The sequence below is a fragment of the Chiloscyllium plagiosum genome, unplaced genomic scaffold, assembly GCF_037043375.1.
Source record: "Chiloscyllium plagiosum isolate Xiang-an unplaced genomic scaffold, Cpla_swu_hap1 HiC_scaffold_7, whole genome shotgun sequence".
Classification (NCBI taxonomy): Eukaryota; Metazoa; Chordata; class Chondrichthyes; order Orectolobiformes; family Hemiscylliidae; genus Chiloscyllium; species Chiloscyllium plagiosum.
In genome coordinates, this window is record NW_028270145.1 from 98,126,957 (window position 1) to 98,145,683 (window position 18,727).

Sequence of the window (18,727 nt, forward strand, 5' to 3'; positions counted from 1 at the left end):
TTTGCTTCTGGTCACTTCCTTAAAAGCTTCACATTGATTGTTGTTAAAGTATTCTTTTTGAAGCCCATCTTCACAGAAATTTGCAAGTTATCATTACTGCAAGAATGCTTAGTTGTATATTGAACCTCAAGGATAATCACATTAAACATAGAAAATGAGACCCCAAACCCACGTTCCCCCAGGATATCATGGAATCAGAATCCCTATAAGGCAGCAAGAGGCCATTCAGCCTACCAAAGAGAATCACACCCAACCCCCAATCCTCTCCCTGTAACCCTGCATTTATCACGGCTAGCCTGCATATTCCTAGATCCTACAAGGCAACTTAGGATGACCTAATTGGCACAACTTTGAACTGTGGAAGGAAACCGGAGCACAGAAACATGCAGACACTGGGAGAACGAGCTAACCCCATACAGTCACCCGAGTAAGAAATCAAATCTGGGTCCCTGGCGCTGTGAGCCACTGAGCTGTCCCTTCGACACCATTGTTTGCGTACTGGCTAAAGCATTTGCTTAAGACTTGCGTTGTCCAGACTTTGAGTTAACCATGTCTTATATTAAATTCCTCACGTATATCCAGATTCACTCATGCTCTTAAAAGTTAAATGCTGCTGCTTAATTCCTGGTCCAACAGTAATTTTTAATTTTTAATTCTTGTGAGCCTATCCCTCCATGCTTTGCTCCCTCTACCACCCCAAATCACTTTCACCCCTACCATGCTCCAAGTCCTTTGCATTGTTTTAACTCTGGCCTCTTGTGCTTTACCCACTTTCTTTAACATTAATGATAACTGAACCTTCAAACGTCTGAGTCTCCAATAGTGGAAGTTTTCTTCTATTTAACTTCCCTGTCCTCCTTTAGGACTCTCCTTAACACCTACGCCAGTGGCTAAATTGGCTGCCATGTCTCACCACTTCTGGCAGCATCTATGGAAGGAGAAACTGATGATGTTTTGAGTCCAATCTGACTCTGCTTCAGAACCTTTTAGTTCCCCAGAGTCAGACTGGACTCAAAACATCATCTATTTCTCCTTCTTTAGATGCTTCCATCCCTCCTGAATTTCTCCAGAATGTTCTGCTTTTATTTCAGATTTCCAGCACGTGCAGTATTTTGCTTTTAATACAATAGACAATAGGTGCAGGAGTAGGCCATTCTGCCCTTCGAGCCTGCACCACCATTCAATATGATCATGGCTGATCATCCTTAATCAGTACCCTGATTTGAATACAAAGCCAAAAGAAAAATAAAGTCTGATTATACTCTGATGAAACTCCTTGTGATTTTTTAAAAAATTATTGTAAATACACAAGTTGGCTTATAAACAGGTAGCTATAACTTTGCACTGAGACTTCCAGAATAGGTCATCGATTTGGAAGGGGCTGAAGGTTTTTCCACAGTCTGTCATTAAACTTTGTGGTTCTGTTTGTTTTCCCAACTTTATCCTGAAGTCTACTCCATGCCTCACTGTCTGCAATGAAGAACCTCCTGTTATCAGTTTTAATGTTATATTTTACTTGGTGGCGAGACTTGTATCTTAAACTTGTATCTTAATAATTGGGTAGCCCATTACCACTGTTGTTCTAGATGCACAACTGGGTTCCCTATAAATTGCAGGGTCTACTTTGATACTGGTGTTGATCTGCCCTCCGCATAAAGCACAACACTACACTTCAACATACATTGTGCTCCATTCAATTATTCCTTACATGACACATATCCTACAACTGCTGATTATACAGTGCATTCTGATACACCTGCCCCAGTGACTTATCCACACGGTGAAATGAGAAAACTTAACACAGAAGGAAAATAAAACCATACTGTGATATTTAGTTTGAAGCTAATTTATGATCCTCGGTCTTAATGAATTGGATGTTTCTGCCTGGAAGGAACAAAACCTGGAGAAGGTGAGGACTAGACGTCAGAGTCGATAATGAGGTGCTGGAAAAGCACAGCAGGTCAGGCAACATCCGAGGAGCAGGAGAATCGACGTTTCGGGAACAAAAGCTGTTCAACAGCTTTATACTGATGCTTTGGATTCCCTATAACTTTGTCATCTAAGTGAATGAAAACATGACACACTCAAATGAATAGAAGCAAACCAATCAATCAGTCCTTTAAGCCTATTCTACTGAATAATGAGATTATTAACTGATTCCTATTCCATTTAACTGATTCCTATTCCATTTAACTTGATATTTTTGCTGAACAAAAATCTTGTGATCTCAGTCTGCCAGACCGCAGTTAACCTTGTAGATGAAGAAGCTTGGAAAACTGAAACTCCATCATGTGAAAGTGCTCCTTGATTTCACTCCAAACAGCCGAATGTAGCAGTTCACCACCCTGTTTCTGGGATCCACTACGTGAGGAAGACATTCCTCTGTACGTATTTGAACTATTAATTAGATTACATAAGGAAGTGTTGAAGACAGACAAGCAAGTTATAGATGTGATGGTTAAGGCGGCATTAGCATGCTTGCCTTCATTGCTCAGCTCTTTGAATAGAGGAGTTGGGATGTAAAGTTGAAGTTGTACAGGACGTTGCTGAGGCCTCTTCTGCAATACTGTGACCAATTCTGGTCAGCTCTGTTATAGCTGAAACTTTATTGCTGGAACAGCACAGCAGGTCAGGCAGCATCTAGGGAACAGAAGATTCGACGTTTCGGGCACATGCCCTTCTTCAGGAATGCCCATTCCTGAAGAAGGGCATGTGCCCGAAACGTCGAATCTTCTGTTCCCTAGATGCTGCCTGACCTGCTGTGCTGTTCCAGCAATAAAGTTTCAGCTTTGATCTCCAGCGTCTGCAGACCTCACTTTCTCCTCAGCTCTGTTATAGGAAGGATATTATTAAGCTGGAGGGTTCAGAAGAGATTTACAAAGCAGTTACTGGAATGGAGGGTTTGAGTTATAAGGAGAGGCTGGATAAGCTGGGACTTTCTTCACTGGACTGTAGGAGTTTGAAAAGTAACCTTAGAGGTTTATAAAACAACAAGGGATATAGATAATGTGAATGACAGTGTCTTTTCCTCAGGGTGGGGGATTTCAAGACTAGGGGGCATACTTTAAAAGATGGGAGGAGAAAGATGTAAAAAAAGGCCTTTTTTAAAAAAAAGACTGGTTTGTGTGTGGAATGAACTGCCAGAGGAAGTAGTGGATGCAGCTACAGTTATGATGTTTAAAAGGCATTTAGATAAGTACATGAATAGGAAAGGATGGGAGGGATATGGAAGAAACACAGGCAGGTGGAACTAGTCTAATTTGGGATTACAGTCGGCATGGATTGATGAGACTAAATGACTTTGGGACTGTGCCCCAGCTATTGAACAGAATATTTTAATATTTAAAAGTGAGAATGCTTCATGCTTCTCAGAACCATCGTCCATTTCCCCATCCTGTCTTACCTTACCTTAAAGTCCACTATCAAGTTTATTATGAGCAATTGCTTCACCAAGTTTCCTATCATCTCCAAACTTTTAGATTAGATTAGATTAGATTACAGTGTGGAAACAGGCCCTTCGGCCCAACAAGTCCACACCGACCCGCTGAAGTGCAACCCACCCATATATTTACCCCTTACCTAACACTACGGGCAATTTAGCATGGCCAATTCACCTGACCTGCACATCTTTGGACTGTGGGAGGAAACCGGAGCACCCGGAGGAAACCCACGCAGACACGGGGAGAACGTGCAAACTCCACACAGTTAGTCGCCTGAGGCGGGAATTGAACCCGGATCTCTGGCACTGTGAGGCAGCAGTGCTAACCACTGTGCCACCCACGTTGCTCCTTACATCTAGGCGAAAGTGAGGACCACAGATGCTGGAGATCAGAGTCAAGTATGTGGAAAAGCAGAGCAGGTCAGGCAGCAATCGAGGAGCAGGAGAATCGATGTTTCAGGCATCAGCCCTTCATGCGTGTCACTTCCCTTGGTGACATCACTCCTGATCCCATAACCACACCCACCCAAGTGGCAGTCTCCACTCCCACACCCAGCTCCAGCTGCACCTCAGGTCTTAGCTCCCAGCCCTGCGGAGCTTTTACAATTCATCCAGACTTTCCCCTCACTGAGGATGAATTTTCAGTCCTCAGCAAAGGCCTCACCTTCATTCCTCTACACTCCCAGATTACTGAGTTTGACACGTGTTGCGACATTGCACATTCCTTCCACTGCCTCTACCTCCAGGCCCATTTTTTCAATCAATATTCCTGCCCACCCACTGAGGACTCCTTCTCTCGCCTCCAACACACCCCTTCCACCTGGACACCCCGTGCTGACCTGTTACCCACCCTTGACCTCTTCATTTCTAACAGCTCATTCCTGATGAAGGGCTTATGCCTGAAATGTCGATTCTCCTGCTCCCTGGTTGCTGCCTGACCTGCTGTACTTTTCCAGCACCACACTCTCGACTCTGATCTCCAGCATCTGCAGTCCTCACTTTCTCCTAGTTGATTTTAACCTTACTGCAAAGCCTCTTCCCAGGATGCCTACCTTGAAGCAGTTCTCCTCCTCTCTCTACAAGAATCTCAGTGAGTCCCTCTCTCACTGCACCCCCCAGGTTGTCTCCTCTGCCCTGAAGCTCTTCTGAGTCCTGAAACAAGTCCTGAAACAGACTCGTTACCACAGCCACGTCTCCTTCCTCAATGCCTGCCTACAGAACTGTATGATCCCACATGCACTCCCGACTACATTCAGACAAACACAATTTGGACTGAAGAGGACAACCAGTATGTACTACAAAGCCAAAACCTCAGAAACAGTTCTTCTTCTGGATTCTCCATTCCACACTTGCAGGCACCACTTAATCTCTTGACAGTCAGCCCTGCCTCAGCTCAGGGCCCCACTCTTCCAAACCTGCAAAGGACCCCTGGTGTTCTCCATCCTCAGAAGAATTCACACACACAACAAACACTTTTTTCTCTACCATATCGGACATAAAAGAACATAAGATAATCGGCAATTTAGCATGGCCATTTCACCTGACCCGCACATCTTTGGACTGTGGGAGGAAACCCACGCAGACAACATGCAAACTCAGTCGCCTGAGGCGGGAACTGAACCCGGGTCTCTGGCGCTGTGAGGCAGCAGTGCTAACCACTGTGCCGCCCACACTTCTGCCCCCAGTGACATCACTCACCAGAACAAGGATGACTCCATCGCTGACATCACATCCACCAGTGACGTCACTCACCAGAACACTCTACGCTCCCGGATTAATGAGTTTGGCACGTTGCGACATTGAACACTACTTCTGCTGCCTTCACCTCCAGGCCCACTTCTTCAATCAAGATTCCCTCCCACCGACCCACAGAGGACCCTCTCTCACACCTCCAACACACCGCTTCCACCTGGACACCCAATGCTGGCCTGTTACCCACCCTTGACTTCTTCATTTCTAACAGCTTATTCTTGATGAAGAGCTTATGCCCGAAACATCGATCTTCCTGCTCCTCGGATGCTGCCTGACCTGCTGTGCTTTTCTAGCACCACACTCTCAACTGCTCCTTACATCTGTCTAGATGGTTCACAAAGATCACAGCAATGAACCCAAACTTTGAGAGAAGCTCACTACAAACCACCACCCATTTGAACAGCATCCCACACCATCGTTTGCTTCTTCATACTGAGCCAATTTATACCTTTACCAGTATTGGGGGGGGGGGGGGGGAGGGGAAGGCGTGTATTTTCTCAAATGAGCTTCCTGTGCGGTTGTGCAAGTGCTTTCTGAAAGCTTCTGTTAATGCAGTCAGTGTATGTTTGGTCAAATTTCTCAGCTGCCCCAGAAATTTCAATTACACTTGTGAAGCATAATTGGCTTCCAGTAAATCCTGAATTAACCCACGATTTTGCAAGTGAAATTTATTTCACTGCTGATTAATAGACAATAAGATTGTACAAAATAAAACAGGAAAAGGCTGTTCAGCTCCTCAAGTCTGCTCCAACAGTCAATATGATTATGGCTGATCCAAGATTGCTCATGCCTACATTCCCCATAATTCACGATTACCCATGTATCCACTTCAGCCTTAAATATAGAGCAAGGCTCTGTCCCCACTGCTGTGACAGGAATCCCAAGGACATACAACCTTCAGAGAAGAAATTCTCCCTCATCAGAGTTTCAAATTAGTGTCCCTTTATTCTGAGACTATGCTCTTTGGTCCCGGAATCTCCCATGAGGGGAAACACGTTCCCAGTGTTTACCCTGTCAAGCCACTTTAGAATTTAATATGTTTCAATGAGGTCACTTCTCATTCTTCTGAACTCCGGTGAGTAGAGTCCCAACCTGTTTAACCTTTGCTCCTAAGACAATCTCTCCCTACCAGGGATCATCCGAGTGAACCTTCTCTGAACTGCCTCCAATTAAATATTTCCTTAAATAAGACAAAGATTGCTAACAATATTCCAGATGTGGTCTCACCAGCATCTTGTACAATTGCAGTAAGATTTCCCAACTTTCATACTCCAGCCCCCTTGAAAAAAGGGCCAACATTCATTAGCCTTCCTGATTACCTTATGCAGGGAGTAAGTGAGGACTGCAGGTGCTAGAGATCAGAGTTGAAAAGTGTGGCACTGGAAAAGCACAGCAGGTCAGGCAGCATCCGAGGAGCAGGAGAATGGACATTGATGAAGGGCTTCTGCCCGAAACTTCGATTCTCCTGCCCTTCAGATGCTGCCTGACCTGCGTTTTTCGAGCACCACACTTTTCAACACCGATTACCTGCTGCATCTGTGTGCTAGCTGAGGATTGTACGCCCAAATTCCTTGGTGTTGCAGTTTTCTGCTGTTTTTCTTCATTTAAATAATACTGTTCTTTTCTTCTCCCTTCCACAATGGAGCAGCTTCACATTTTCCCACATTATAATCTATTTGCCAACTTTTTGACTATTTACTTTTCCTATCAATATGTCTCCATAAATGGTTTGCATCCTTCTCACAACTTGCCTTTACATCTATTTTGGTGTTAGTTACCAATAAACTTCCACTTCACGAATATTTGCATGATTGGCTTTTCGGGCCTTGATTTATCATTCTTCTTTTTCTCGAACACTGTTTCTGTGAGTTTTTCCCTCTGCTTCTTGAGCAATCTAGGTGTGCCAACCAGCTGATGTACCAATTATATCTGAGTGTTCCCTCCTGTCACAATGTTCCTTAAAAACCTGTACAGTTGACCAAGTATATGAGAGAGAGAGAGAGAGAGACATCAGAAATGTGCAAGAGGTACAATCTGGAGGAGCAGAGTTCTCAACAGGTTTTAGGGCTGAAGGAGTTTGCTGAGTGCAAGGGTGTTTGAAAACAATCAATGGTTTTACCGCAGGCAGTAGCCACTTGACCCTTGGCACGTGTACCAGCTCTCTGCAGAAGCAACCCAGCAACCCCCACTCCCCTGCCCTATCCTGCAAATTTCCTCCTCTTCAGATAAGTACAAACACCAAGGACTTCCCATCAGTTGCATCCAAATAATTTTTTATTGTACTGAGAGGGCAAGAAAAACTACACTGTATAAATGTACAAAAGAGTAAGTAAACTACAAACAACTTTTTAAAAATTGACAAACTTACAGAAATCCAGGAATACAGAAATCAGTGCTGTGCCTCTAATATTTGTCTCTATGTAGACTACTCATTGTGAAAACGTGCATTTTTTAATCAAAAAATAAATTATTTGAGGACTAATGCAAATTGCACTTGTATATAACATTCTAGAGCTATAAATTAACAAGACAAATTACACTTGAAAGACAGTGATACTATCTTGTACACTAGCTGAGAAATATATTTGTATACTTTTTTTAAGTACTCCTTTATTCAAAACATCCCCCTTCTCTCAGGTGCACTAACACAGGAAAACCATCCAGCAGTCCAGCCAAAGGTTGTGAAACACAGTGGGTTGCAGCTGAACCTGACATCCTGGACTCAAGTCCCACTGCAGGACTTCATGAGCGTGGAAAGTGCATTAAAAACAGAGCAGATTAACCAACATTAATCCTCCCAAAATATACCAATGGCAGCAGCAAGAGCGGGCCAGATTCCTGGTTAGCCAAGTGATGGAAAGGAAGTTGGAGCCTCCACCATTATCCATTGCTCTATCCAAAGCTCCTGACTACACCACACAGTCACCATCTCAAACAACTGGCAAACATCCATGGCTCAACACAGATGCCGCACATTCCCCTGCCCAATTTTTAGTGTAGCATCACAAGCAAATCGGATTACATTCAAAACCACAGCATGCATTCTTCAAAGACATCATCACTTAGAGTTTGCACATCACGGGTTCCTTCACGGATACTGGGTTAACATCACGGAACACCCTCCCTACCAGCATTGTGGGCATACCTACACCTTGAGGACTGCAATGATCCTTTGAAGAAAACCAGGAATGGGCAGTAACTGTTGGCCCAGTCAGCAATGCCCACATCCCGTGAATTTTATTTCTCATGGCGCACAGAAAGCAACCTGTTGGCCCAACACATCCTTGTTACCCACCTCCACAAAAGGAATTTGAACAGTTTTTAAAACGCTGGCTTCTGTTTGTGGATTAGTGCTGAGGTCAGAAAGCAATTCTGAAACAGTGACTGAAATGCACCAGTTCCAAAAAGACATGTTATTACAAGGAAAGGTTTGGGAGAATCCCTGGAGCATTGATGGAACAAGATGTTCATACTTTGGGTTTGTGACAGGCAGTGCAAACACATTAGGCCATTGTTTTAATTTCAGTAACCTCAGGAGAACACCAGCGTTTTGGTGATGAACAATTTAGAATTGAATTCAAAAGAGTTTTAGTTTCTCACCCACAGCAAAATTCAGTTAAGAGAACTATTTCTCTCCCAACAGATTTGACTTTAGTTCAGTTCAGTGTAAACTGGTTATTGTAGTTTGTGAAGTTTTCAAAGCCAGAAGAGTTTGGGAAAAGAAGTCCTCAGGTTGTTAGATTGTAGACAGTTCAGGCTACTGTCAAAGAACAAATGCAGCCCTACGTTTTAGTGACTGACTCCCCTCCGTTCCATTAACTAAACAAAATTAAAACATAGATGATCTATCAAACCAGGTTCCATGCTGGGATTGCAGTTTAGTTTGCTCTCACATGGAACAACAGTAGATACAGCTTTATTTCGATAAGTCTGTTTTACTGATACTTTTTTTTAAAAAACAAGCTTGAACCCCCAATTCTCAGCTGGATTTTTTCTCAATCATACTTGACCATGACTCTAAAATATGACAGAAGATTAAGGGGCATTTTTGTCTGTACAGGGAAAGGGGACATTTAACAATACTTTACATAATTCTTTAAGGTAACTGGCAAAGTTGTTGGGAGGGAGTAAAGAGATTAAAATCAGCGGTGAAAATATTCAGCAGGTCAGACAGCATTTGTGGACAGAGGAACTGAGTTAACGTTTCAGGTCAAGATGACTTTTCGCCAGAATGTGGAAGGTGAAGATAATTTTCTTTGCATTCTTGATCATTACTCACTGTGTAATGTGTAAAAGGACCATGGAAGCAGATTTCATGGCAACTTACAAAAAGGGAATTAGATAAATATTGAAAAGGAAGTAAGAGTGCGGAGGGAGCAGCTGGTTTTGGTGCGGCGAATTGGATAATCCTTTCAAAAAGAGTCAGCATGACTGCCTTTTGAGTGAACTTTCTATCTCTGCTTCCCACTTGTTGGCGAAGTAAATTTATGTTGATTTGGAAAACTGATTCTAAGGGATGCTTTAGAAATGGCAGAGATATCTTCAATGTACGGAAGAGTTGCTCTGGGATTAGGCTGATGTGACAAGTTGACTATGGGTTACCCAGATTGCCCATTACAGGAAACCTCAGAGACATGTGGCTGAAATCAGGCATAAGGAAGATATTGTTAGAGTTCTAATCTCTGTTCCAGATATTACTGATTGAATTTGAGTTTGCAAGTATTTTATGTTATTGGAACAGCTTGTGGCCACTCAAGCTAGGTCCACCATTCCATCCTTTCACTATTGATCTGTATCTCGATCCATTTACCCACCTTTGCTGCAAAAGCCTTGATAATCGTACCTAACAAAACCCTACCAATCTCAGTCTGACACCCAAATTGCTCCAGTTCCAAATTTGCGGAACCTGTTCATGTGAAGTAGCACTTCCTGGTTTCATTCCTGCCCAGTTTATAGGGCCTCCTATTTCGGAGTTCCCCACCAGAGGAAACAGAATTCACTATACCCATCCTACCAAATTTATTTTACTGTTGTAAGCACCCAACAATAATGCCCTCTGCTTTCTATACTCAAGGAACTAGAAGCTGTGTTGAAGTAATTTATGCCTAATTTAACTCCATAAGTCTTAGTTACATATGAGTATCTGAATTAGGAGCTGGACTAACACTGCCAATTGATAAGATCATGGTTGATCTGATTGCAGGCTCTACTTTTCTGACTATTTCCTATGCACTTTGGCTCCCTGGTCAGTCAAGAATCTATATGAATCAGCCTTAAAAGTATTCAAAGACCCTGTCTCTATACTCTCTAGGAAAGAGAGGTCCACAGACTAATGATCTTGAGACTGTTTCATTTCAATGCTTACACTCCAAAACCAACATACCCTTCCTGAATTGTGGTGCCACTGAACACACAGTTACTCCAAGCAGACACAAGCTTTGAAAGTCTAAAGGGTCATTTTAATGGATGGAGCGTTGGAGCTCTCCAAATGCTGACTGTGGTTAAGTGTGGAAAATGAAAAGGTTATCTGGCGCATCACCAGTGTATACAGCTGAAACAATTACTTCAAGGAAATAAGAAAATAAAAGCAAAGTAATTCTGAAATTAATGAGGAGAATACTGAGGACGTCTCTGGAGAGTCAAATCGGATTAATGTTTCGGATCCCTTACGGTGGGACCTGGTAGATGTTTATAGAATAATGAGAGGTACAGAGAGAGTTAATGGTAGGGAAATTCCTTGATGGGAAATTTCAAGATTGAGGGTCACATTAAGGTGAGAGGAGAGATATTTAAAGACATCAGGGCAATTTTTTTTTACATACACAGGCTGGTTTGTGTGTGGATGTGGTGGGCCTGATGCAGTAGTAGATGTGAGTACAATTACAACGTTTCAAAGACAGTTGGATAGATACATGAATAGGAAAGGTTTGGAGGGACATGAGGCAGGAGCCATGCAGGTGGAACTAGTTTAGTTTGGGATTATGTGCGTCATGGTCTGCTTGGACCAACGAGTCTGTTTCCGTGCTGTATGACTCTATGACTGTTCTGCAGAACTGAAAGGAGCTGGAAAATAAGCATTTAAAATGCTGGTGACAGACTGGGGGAAAATGACTCAGAACAATAGTGAGGGTGCCCACAGCAAAAGCATTGAGGGTGCCGACTGTAGTAAATGAGATGCTGCCAGAGTTGCTGAGCTCCTTTAGCATTTTGTTTTATTTCAGATTTCCAGCATCTGCAACGGTTTGCTTCTAATCTTCTGAAGTCAACAAAAATATCAACTTGGTTTACTCTGTACAGATGCCTGCCAGACCTGACAAATATTTCCAGCTTTTATTTCCTATGAATAAGATAGACCTAATTCATCATAATGCCATCACTGAGGCACCCTCAAATGAAGGAGGAGGATTTGACCTGGGTGTGGTGGGTTTTGTTGGGGAAGTTATCACAGGAACATTGCTTTGCACTGAATACAGCAGCTTCAACTGAAACAATACAAGATCACTTCACAAGGAACTGTTACATATTCACCTCACACACAATACATAAACTTAACACCAAATTACATTAAAGTTATGTTGATATGAAGCTAAAGTTACACATCAACCTCAATGGAGTATAACAAATTATTATTCTTTCTGGATTTTGCACACTTTTTTTCAAGAATGTCAACTTGTCTTTAACCAGGGTGTTTGACGAAGACAAGCATAGGTCACATTGTCCTTGTGTGTTTCAAACACCCTTGATTTCCAGCGGGGAGTACAGTGGAGTAAATGGATGTGGAATTATAAAAATGCATTGACAAGAGAATTACTATCAGTCAGTCTCTCCATTTCAAATCATATCAGCTGCCTGGTCCCATTGCAAACTGTGAGCACAATATTCAATTGGTTTATCCCCTCCAGGTCAGTGAATTACAATTATTAGGAGTTCAATTAACAAGAGACTTGTTCTCATGACAAAATGACACTACACTTAAAAAAAACATTTTCACTACAAAAGTAAGGAATGTGGTGAAGATTCCTGTTTAGAAGCATTGTCATAATCAGAATGAGCGGGTCCAAGGTCTCAAAAATCACAGTGAATCATTGAAATATTGGAGTGGTTCAGGTTAATATATCGCTCTTTGGAGTTTAATGTCCTCCAAATGGTGGAGAGGTGAATCACTGGGATAAACTCCTGCCCTTTAAGTGTGGTCATGAGGTGGATCCCAGGCAGGATTCCAGTTCATGATGTGACCCACCCCAAAGGTTAGCAATGCAAAACACCAGTGTGTCCTGCTATAGGGGCTGAACACACAACCTTCACAGCCAGCACAAAGAACGGAGGAAGGCTTGGGCACTTGGGGAAAGATAAGAACATGAGTACTGAGGCACGGGGATTACCACTGTCGGCTAAGGAGCTGTAGAGGTTGCACTCAAATAACAATAGCATGAGAGGTTAAAGGAAGGAAAGAGTGGCTGCCATGGGGCAGAGAAGAATGAGGGCAACAAACTTTTCACCAGCACCTTCTGAACTGGTACTCTTGCTAAACCGGCAAAAATTATATACCTGAAATACTGGACGTTTACTGTATTATCGTGATCTTTGTGATGTTCGAGTAATCAGTTGAAGGTGCAAGTGAGAAGGCTCTTTGCTGGTAAGTTTTACTGAAGGCAAAGTTTCATTATTTAAATGATTTATGCTGTAAATAAAACATATCAGTGATGTATGTAACCCTTGCATTACTTAGTTTCCATTACCTAGTTTTTTGACATTGATTATGTGGACATCTTGATCAACTGAAATATTCCTGGTCCCATAGGGGCTTGTTGATAAAATGTTCGCCGTACTACATAGGGATAAATGTGAACAGTACCACTCCACCTCACAAATAGTGAAATGTGCAATGAAATAATAATAATAAATAGCTGGACATATTTTGGAGAATATATAAGGAACAATTACAATGGGTTTTATGACCCTATGATTAAAAAAAGCCCAATCATGGTACCAACAAGAAAAGGTGCTAATTAGACCGGAGATATCTTCCCTCTCAAAGAGAAAAGGTGGCAACAAGATCAATGGCCAGATGCATTCCGGTGCACTACTAACTTGAAGAACTTTAAAGGGTGCACTGATCCACACACAATCTGTTGATCTAAGTAAGAGTTTCAACAGTAGATCCCGAAGGTGGCTATTTGGATAACTAATATGAAAGCAGGAGAATAGTTCAGGTGGGGGAGTAAAATAGGTAGTTCCACATGGAGGGCTAGTCAGAGCACATTTCATACCTCGTTTTATGTGTGCGTTTGAATGAGAGAGAGAGAGAGAGAGAGAGAGAGAGAGAGAGAGTGTCAGAGAAAGAGAGTCAGAGTCAGAGTGAGAGTGAGACAGAGTGAGTCAGAAAGTGACAGAGAGAGAGTCAGAGACACAGTCAGAAAGAGAAACAGACAGACAGAGTCAGAAAGGGGGATAGAGAGAGAGAGAGAGTGAGAGAGAGAGAGAAAAAAAGAGAGAAAAAGAGAGAGAAAGAGAGAGAAAGAAAGAAAGAGACAGACAGACACAGAGAGATCAGCAATGACAAAACCATAGCTCATAAGTGGAACAGGCAGCATGCAACCATCCCCATGGAATTAATTCCTCTGGCCATCACAATTTGGGAAAACCTTTCTGACAGAGTGAGAGACACAGGAAACTCACAAACAGCTCTTTAAGAATCCAATTATGATGCAGCAGCAGGTATGCTGTAGGGCATAAGGGATCAGCTGGAGTGTTGAGAGAAACAAGCAGCAACAAACAGACCAAAATAGAAAGGACAGTGCTAGGGATAAAACAAAACTGTAAATTCAACATGGAAACATTTACAGTATCAGAAGAATTGCTGGTAAAAATTGCATGGGCACAGTTTTTTTTATTTTATCTTCTTTTTGTCATCTTCTCAAACAATGTAGTCCTTTACATTTCTGATATCTGATAAAGAAATGTCCGGTGAACCCATCACTGACTGACCAGTTGGGCATTTCCAAGATTCTTCTGGTGGTTACTGGTAGATTGTGCAGGTGAGGGAACAATTGCGAAAAGTACAATATTTTGCGATAAGGCTCAGATCATCTTGCATTGTGAAAGGGTCTCTCCCCCATCTCCTTACCAATGACCTCAAGTTTTTCAAACTATTTCCAGAGTATCAGGAAACTTGGGGAAAAAAAAAATCAGCGTCATCCAGGATTCATGTTGATGCTACCATCTCTCTCCAGGCTTCCAATTCCCCTCTCAGACATTCTTCGCTGATATCTCGGAGTTTGATCCAGGATCTATGTGCTGAATGTGCCTCTCAAAATTAATATCTCGGAGACGCGGAAATGTCTGCTCTTCATAAAAGCAAAATACAGAGCTCATTCACATGTAAAGAAACACTCTAACTGGAGAATTTGGGTCAGAGATTTGGGACTACAGTGTTTTAACTTCATTTCCAACTTGCATCATTCCCATTCAGTCAGAAACAGACTCCTTTACTGTCACTCCAGCTTCTGACAAGAGTTCCTTCTTGCAAGTACAGTAGTAGTCAACACAAACTATTCCTCTTGCCAGTTTGTTCTTTGAGATGAAACAATGGTCAAGGTTCCAAGTAACCTTCTATACTTGGAGCGGTTTTTCCAGTCACTTTAACCCATAAGCAGCTTAAGAGGAATTCACATTCTCAAACAGAAACGAAAAGCCTTATTTTTGTTGAGAGTCTGAAAATCAAGATTCCACTAGGGGAGTATTCCTACAGCCACTGCCTCAGAAGGGAAGGTTGAGCTCAGATTTTGTACAAAAGGAGGTCATCAACATTGCTTGGTTACTCCACATGGAATATCTTAGGAGTTTAAATGAAGGCAGGCACCTTGGACTGTTGTTTTCACTTGACAAATGGGTCAAAGGCAAACTCTGTAGACCTCACAACTCCGTTGTCAACAGTCCCTTGGGCTTCACAGTCTTCTCCACATCCTTTGTGATAATGCTGCGGGAGACAAACAACATGTTAACGACTAAGATAACATCTTTAACATTTTGAGCTCCCAAGGTGCTGCACAGCAGCTGAAGAGAGGTCAGGAGCATTTTGGAAGGTGACTGAATTGCTTGGTTATGAAAGAGTGATGGCTGTTTTCTGTGGTGGGGAAGAGTCGAGAGGCAGATGGGAAGATGGACAAAGTCCAGAGGCTTGGTCTGAAGGTTGGATTAGTGTTAAAATGGGATAGGTGATGAGGGTTGAGAGTGAGGACTCAGCACAATAGTTACAAGTAGAGCAAACAGAGATGAAGGCCAGTTTGGAGGTGGCGAGTTAAAGAGGAAGAGGTCATGAAGGTTCCGAGGATGTAACATTCGACATTACAGATGGATAAATCCAAATTTAATAGATTATACAACCACTCAGTTCTGGCGATTAATGTTTCCATTTTCTACCAGACACTAGCCTTGGGTTCATTCATCCAACAGTAGAGGATGTCATGAGACTTTTTCTCTGCGGTTCTGAAGAAGTCATACTGGACTCAAAATGTCAACTCTTTCTCTCTCCACAGATGCTGTCAGATCTACTGAGTTTCTAGAACATAGAACATTGCAATGCAGTATAGGCCCTTCGGCTCTCAATGTTGCGCTGATCTCAAGCAATTATTGTTTTTATTAACAAGACTTTACCTGGTTGTTGATGGAAATGTTGATTCCAAGAAATGTTGAGCTGGAGTCGGAGATGGAAATGGAGAGATTGCGGGTTCAGCAAATGGATTTGGTTCCATTACAGTTGAAGAGACATCACGACTGAATATCCCGTTAGGAACCACCATGTCCTAGATTGACACCAAAACATTAAATTGAAGAAAACAGAAACATCTAAAGACAAAGCTAACTATTTCTTCAAAGAAGTTCATTGATATTTTAACTTCAGATTGACTAATACTGGCAGGGTCACTGGGAATAAGATTAGGAGGAAGAGCAATGGCTAATTCTAGACTGGTATTTGGACTCTCTGATTGTACAGCCGGCTCCCAAATGGAAAATCACCCGCATGAATAAAACCATGTGTGCAATGAAGTAAGAGGTTTACAACAATCTGATAGTGAACATGAATAAAGGGGTGTGTTTAAATGCAACTAAAAATAGTTCCAAGGAGGTGTCGAAAAGTACAAGTTACTACTGGACCCTTTGACACCTTGGATTTGGAAGGTGGTGTTTGGGAATGCGGTTACACTTTAGGTTGTCTGATGTGAAGTGGTTTTGAACCCTTAGTCGTGTTAGTGTCAGTCATGGCCGACATGGTCACAAGTTGTCCCAATCTACAATGAGAGTACAAAAATCCAAGCTTACTCTCCAGTACAATTCTGAGGGAGTGCTGCACTGTTGGTGCTGCCGCCTTTTGGCTGAGATCTAACACCAAGGCCTCGTCTGCTTTCTAAGGTGGATCTATCTCAAAGAACGCAGGGTTGCTATCCAAGTGTCCTGGTCAATATCTATTACTCAACCATCATTAAGACAGATTACTTAATCACAACACCTTTGTATGTGGGAACTTGCTGTCTATAAATTGGGTGGTGTTTCCTACATTACAGCAGCTCAAAAAAGATTCCAATGGCTGTAAGGCATTTTGGGTGTGTAAGAGGAAGTTTTGGTTTTGCGTCAATAGGAAGTGAGCAGGCTGCTGCCCAGACCATAACCTGTACTTGTTGGGTTAAACTGCAAGGCTCCAATGACAGCAACAAATCACATTTGTAAACAGAACCTACCACTGGCGTGGGCTCTGTGAAATCGATCAGATTCTCACTCAGTGCTGATAACAGGTTGTCCAGATCCTCAGCAACATTCTGTAAACACAACAAAGAGCTTCATGGGAAACTAGCCAGTGTCATTGATGCTTACTGTGCCTTGGGAAGTGGTTTTTCAGGCATGGCCCTGGGCCACAAGGAGAGCAAAAGCAACTAACTCCCACAGATGGTGAAGGCTGACAATTATTGAGGCAAAACTGCCTCAGATCACAAGTGTGCATGTTCCAGAGCAGTTAAATGATGGTCCAACAGCACGTCACCTATTTAAGCTATTAGCACTTGGAGACCTGGATGAGCAGAATTGTTTTGTCATTAAGCTAAAGAAGGGGGTGAACCAACACAAAGTCTGCCCAAGTATGTATCTCACTCCTCGTGGTCTCCAGCCTATACAAAATCCATCACTGCATTACTTTTTAAAAATTCACTTGTGGCTCACACTTGTTGCTGGTTGGGCCAGCGTTTATTGCCTGCCCCTAGTTGCCCTCGACAAGGTGATGGCGACTGGCTCCTTGACCTGCTGTTGGTAGATTTGCAATGCCCTTAGGAAGAGAATTCCAGGATATTGGCCCATTGGCAACTTCTCTCCTCTTCATGAGAGGTGACGGAAATAGAGTTCTCAAATAGTTTTCAGGCAAAAGGAAACAGATACTTGATTTAAAAAAAAGGGAGTGAAGAAGTGTGTGCTGGAAAAGCACAGCTGGTGAAGCAGCATCTGTGAAGCAGGAAAGTCGATGTTTAGAGCATAAGCTCTTCATTCCTGACAAAACGTTGACTCTCCTGCTCCTCAGATACTGCCTGACCTGCTTTTCCGGCACCACACTTTTCAACTTTGATCTCCAGCATCTGCAGTCCTCATTTTCTCCCGATAAAAAAGGGAGTGAAAGGTTATTAAGTGGTAGGCAGAAATCAGACTAACTAAATCACCCATGAGTATACTGAATGGCAGGCAGCCGCGACAGGTTAACTCCTGCTCTTAACTTGTATATTTGTATCCTTTCCCATTTACAGCCCTGTTCATCTACATTGCACCATCATTGATGTCTTCTGCAATGCATGCCCAACCCCCACTGCCCCCCCACACTCAGCACCACCACCACCACCACCACACAGTGACAATAGACAATAGGTGGAGGAGTAGGCCATTCTTCCTTTTGAGCCTGCACCCATTCAATATGATCATGGCTGATCATCCTGAATCAGTATCCTGTTCCTGCCTTATCTCCATAACCCTTGATTCCATGATTCTGGAGAGCTCTATCCAATTCTTTCTTCAATGAATCCAGAGATTAGCCTCCACTGCCCTCTGGGGCAGAGCATTCCACACAGCCACCACCCTCTGGGTGAAGAAGTTTCTCCTCATCTCTGTCCTAAATGGTCTACCCTGTATTTTTAAGCTGGTTCAGCACTCACCCATCAGCAGAAACATGTTTCCTGCCTCCAGAGGGTCCAAGCCTTTAATAATCTTATATGTCTCAATCAGATCCCCTCTCAGTCTTCTAAACTCAAGGGTATACAAGCCCAGTCGCTCCAATCTTTCAGCGTAAGGTAATCCCGCCATTCCAGGAATTGACCTCGTGAGCCTATGCTGCACTCCCTCAATAGCCAAAATGTCTTTCCTCACATTTGGAGACCAGAACTGCACACAATACTCCAGGTGTGGTCTCACCAGGGCCCTGTACAGCTGCCGAAGAACCTCTTTGCTTCTATACTCAATCCCTCTTATTGTGAAGGCCAGCATGATATTAGCCTTCTTCACTAC

The 18,727-nt window shown here is 42.8% G+C and overlaps 1 protein-coding gene across 1 annotated transcript in view; it reads right to left on the minus strand.

Moving 5' to 3' along the window:
- Nucleotides 1–7,447: 7,447 nt before the first annotated feature.
- epb41l5 (erythrocyte membrane protein band 4.1 like 5) overlaps nucleotides 7,448–18,727 on the minus strand; it is a 168,144-nt gene continuing 156,864 nt past the window's right edge. Inside the window, exons 22-24 of the mRNA XM_043694224.2 lie at nucleotides 16,930–17,007; nucleotides 15,848–15,996; nucleotides 7,448–15,170 (exon numbers count right to left, since the gene is read on the minus strand). Coding sequence (XP_043550159.1) covers nucleotides 15,107–15,170; nucleotides 15,848–15,996; nucleotides 16,930–17,007 — 291 coding nt within the window. The 3' untranslated portion in view covers nucleotides 7,448–15,106. The remainder of the gene's footprint in view (nucleotides 15,171–15,847; nucleotides 15,997–16,929; nucleotides 17,008–18,727) is intronic.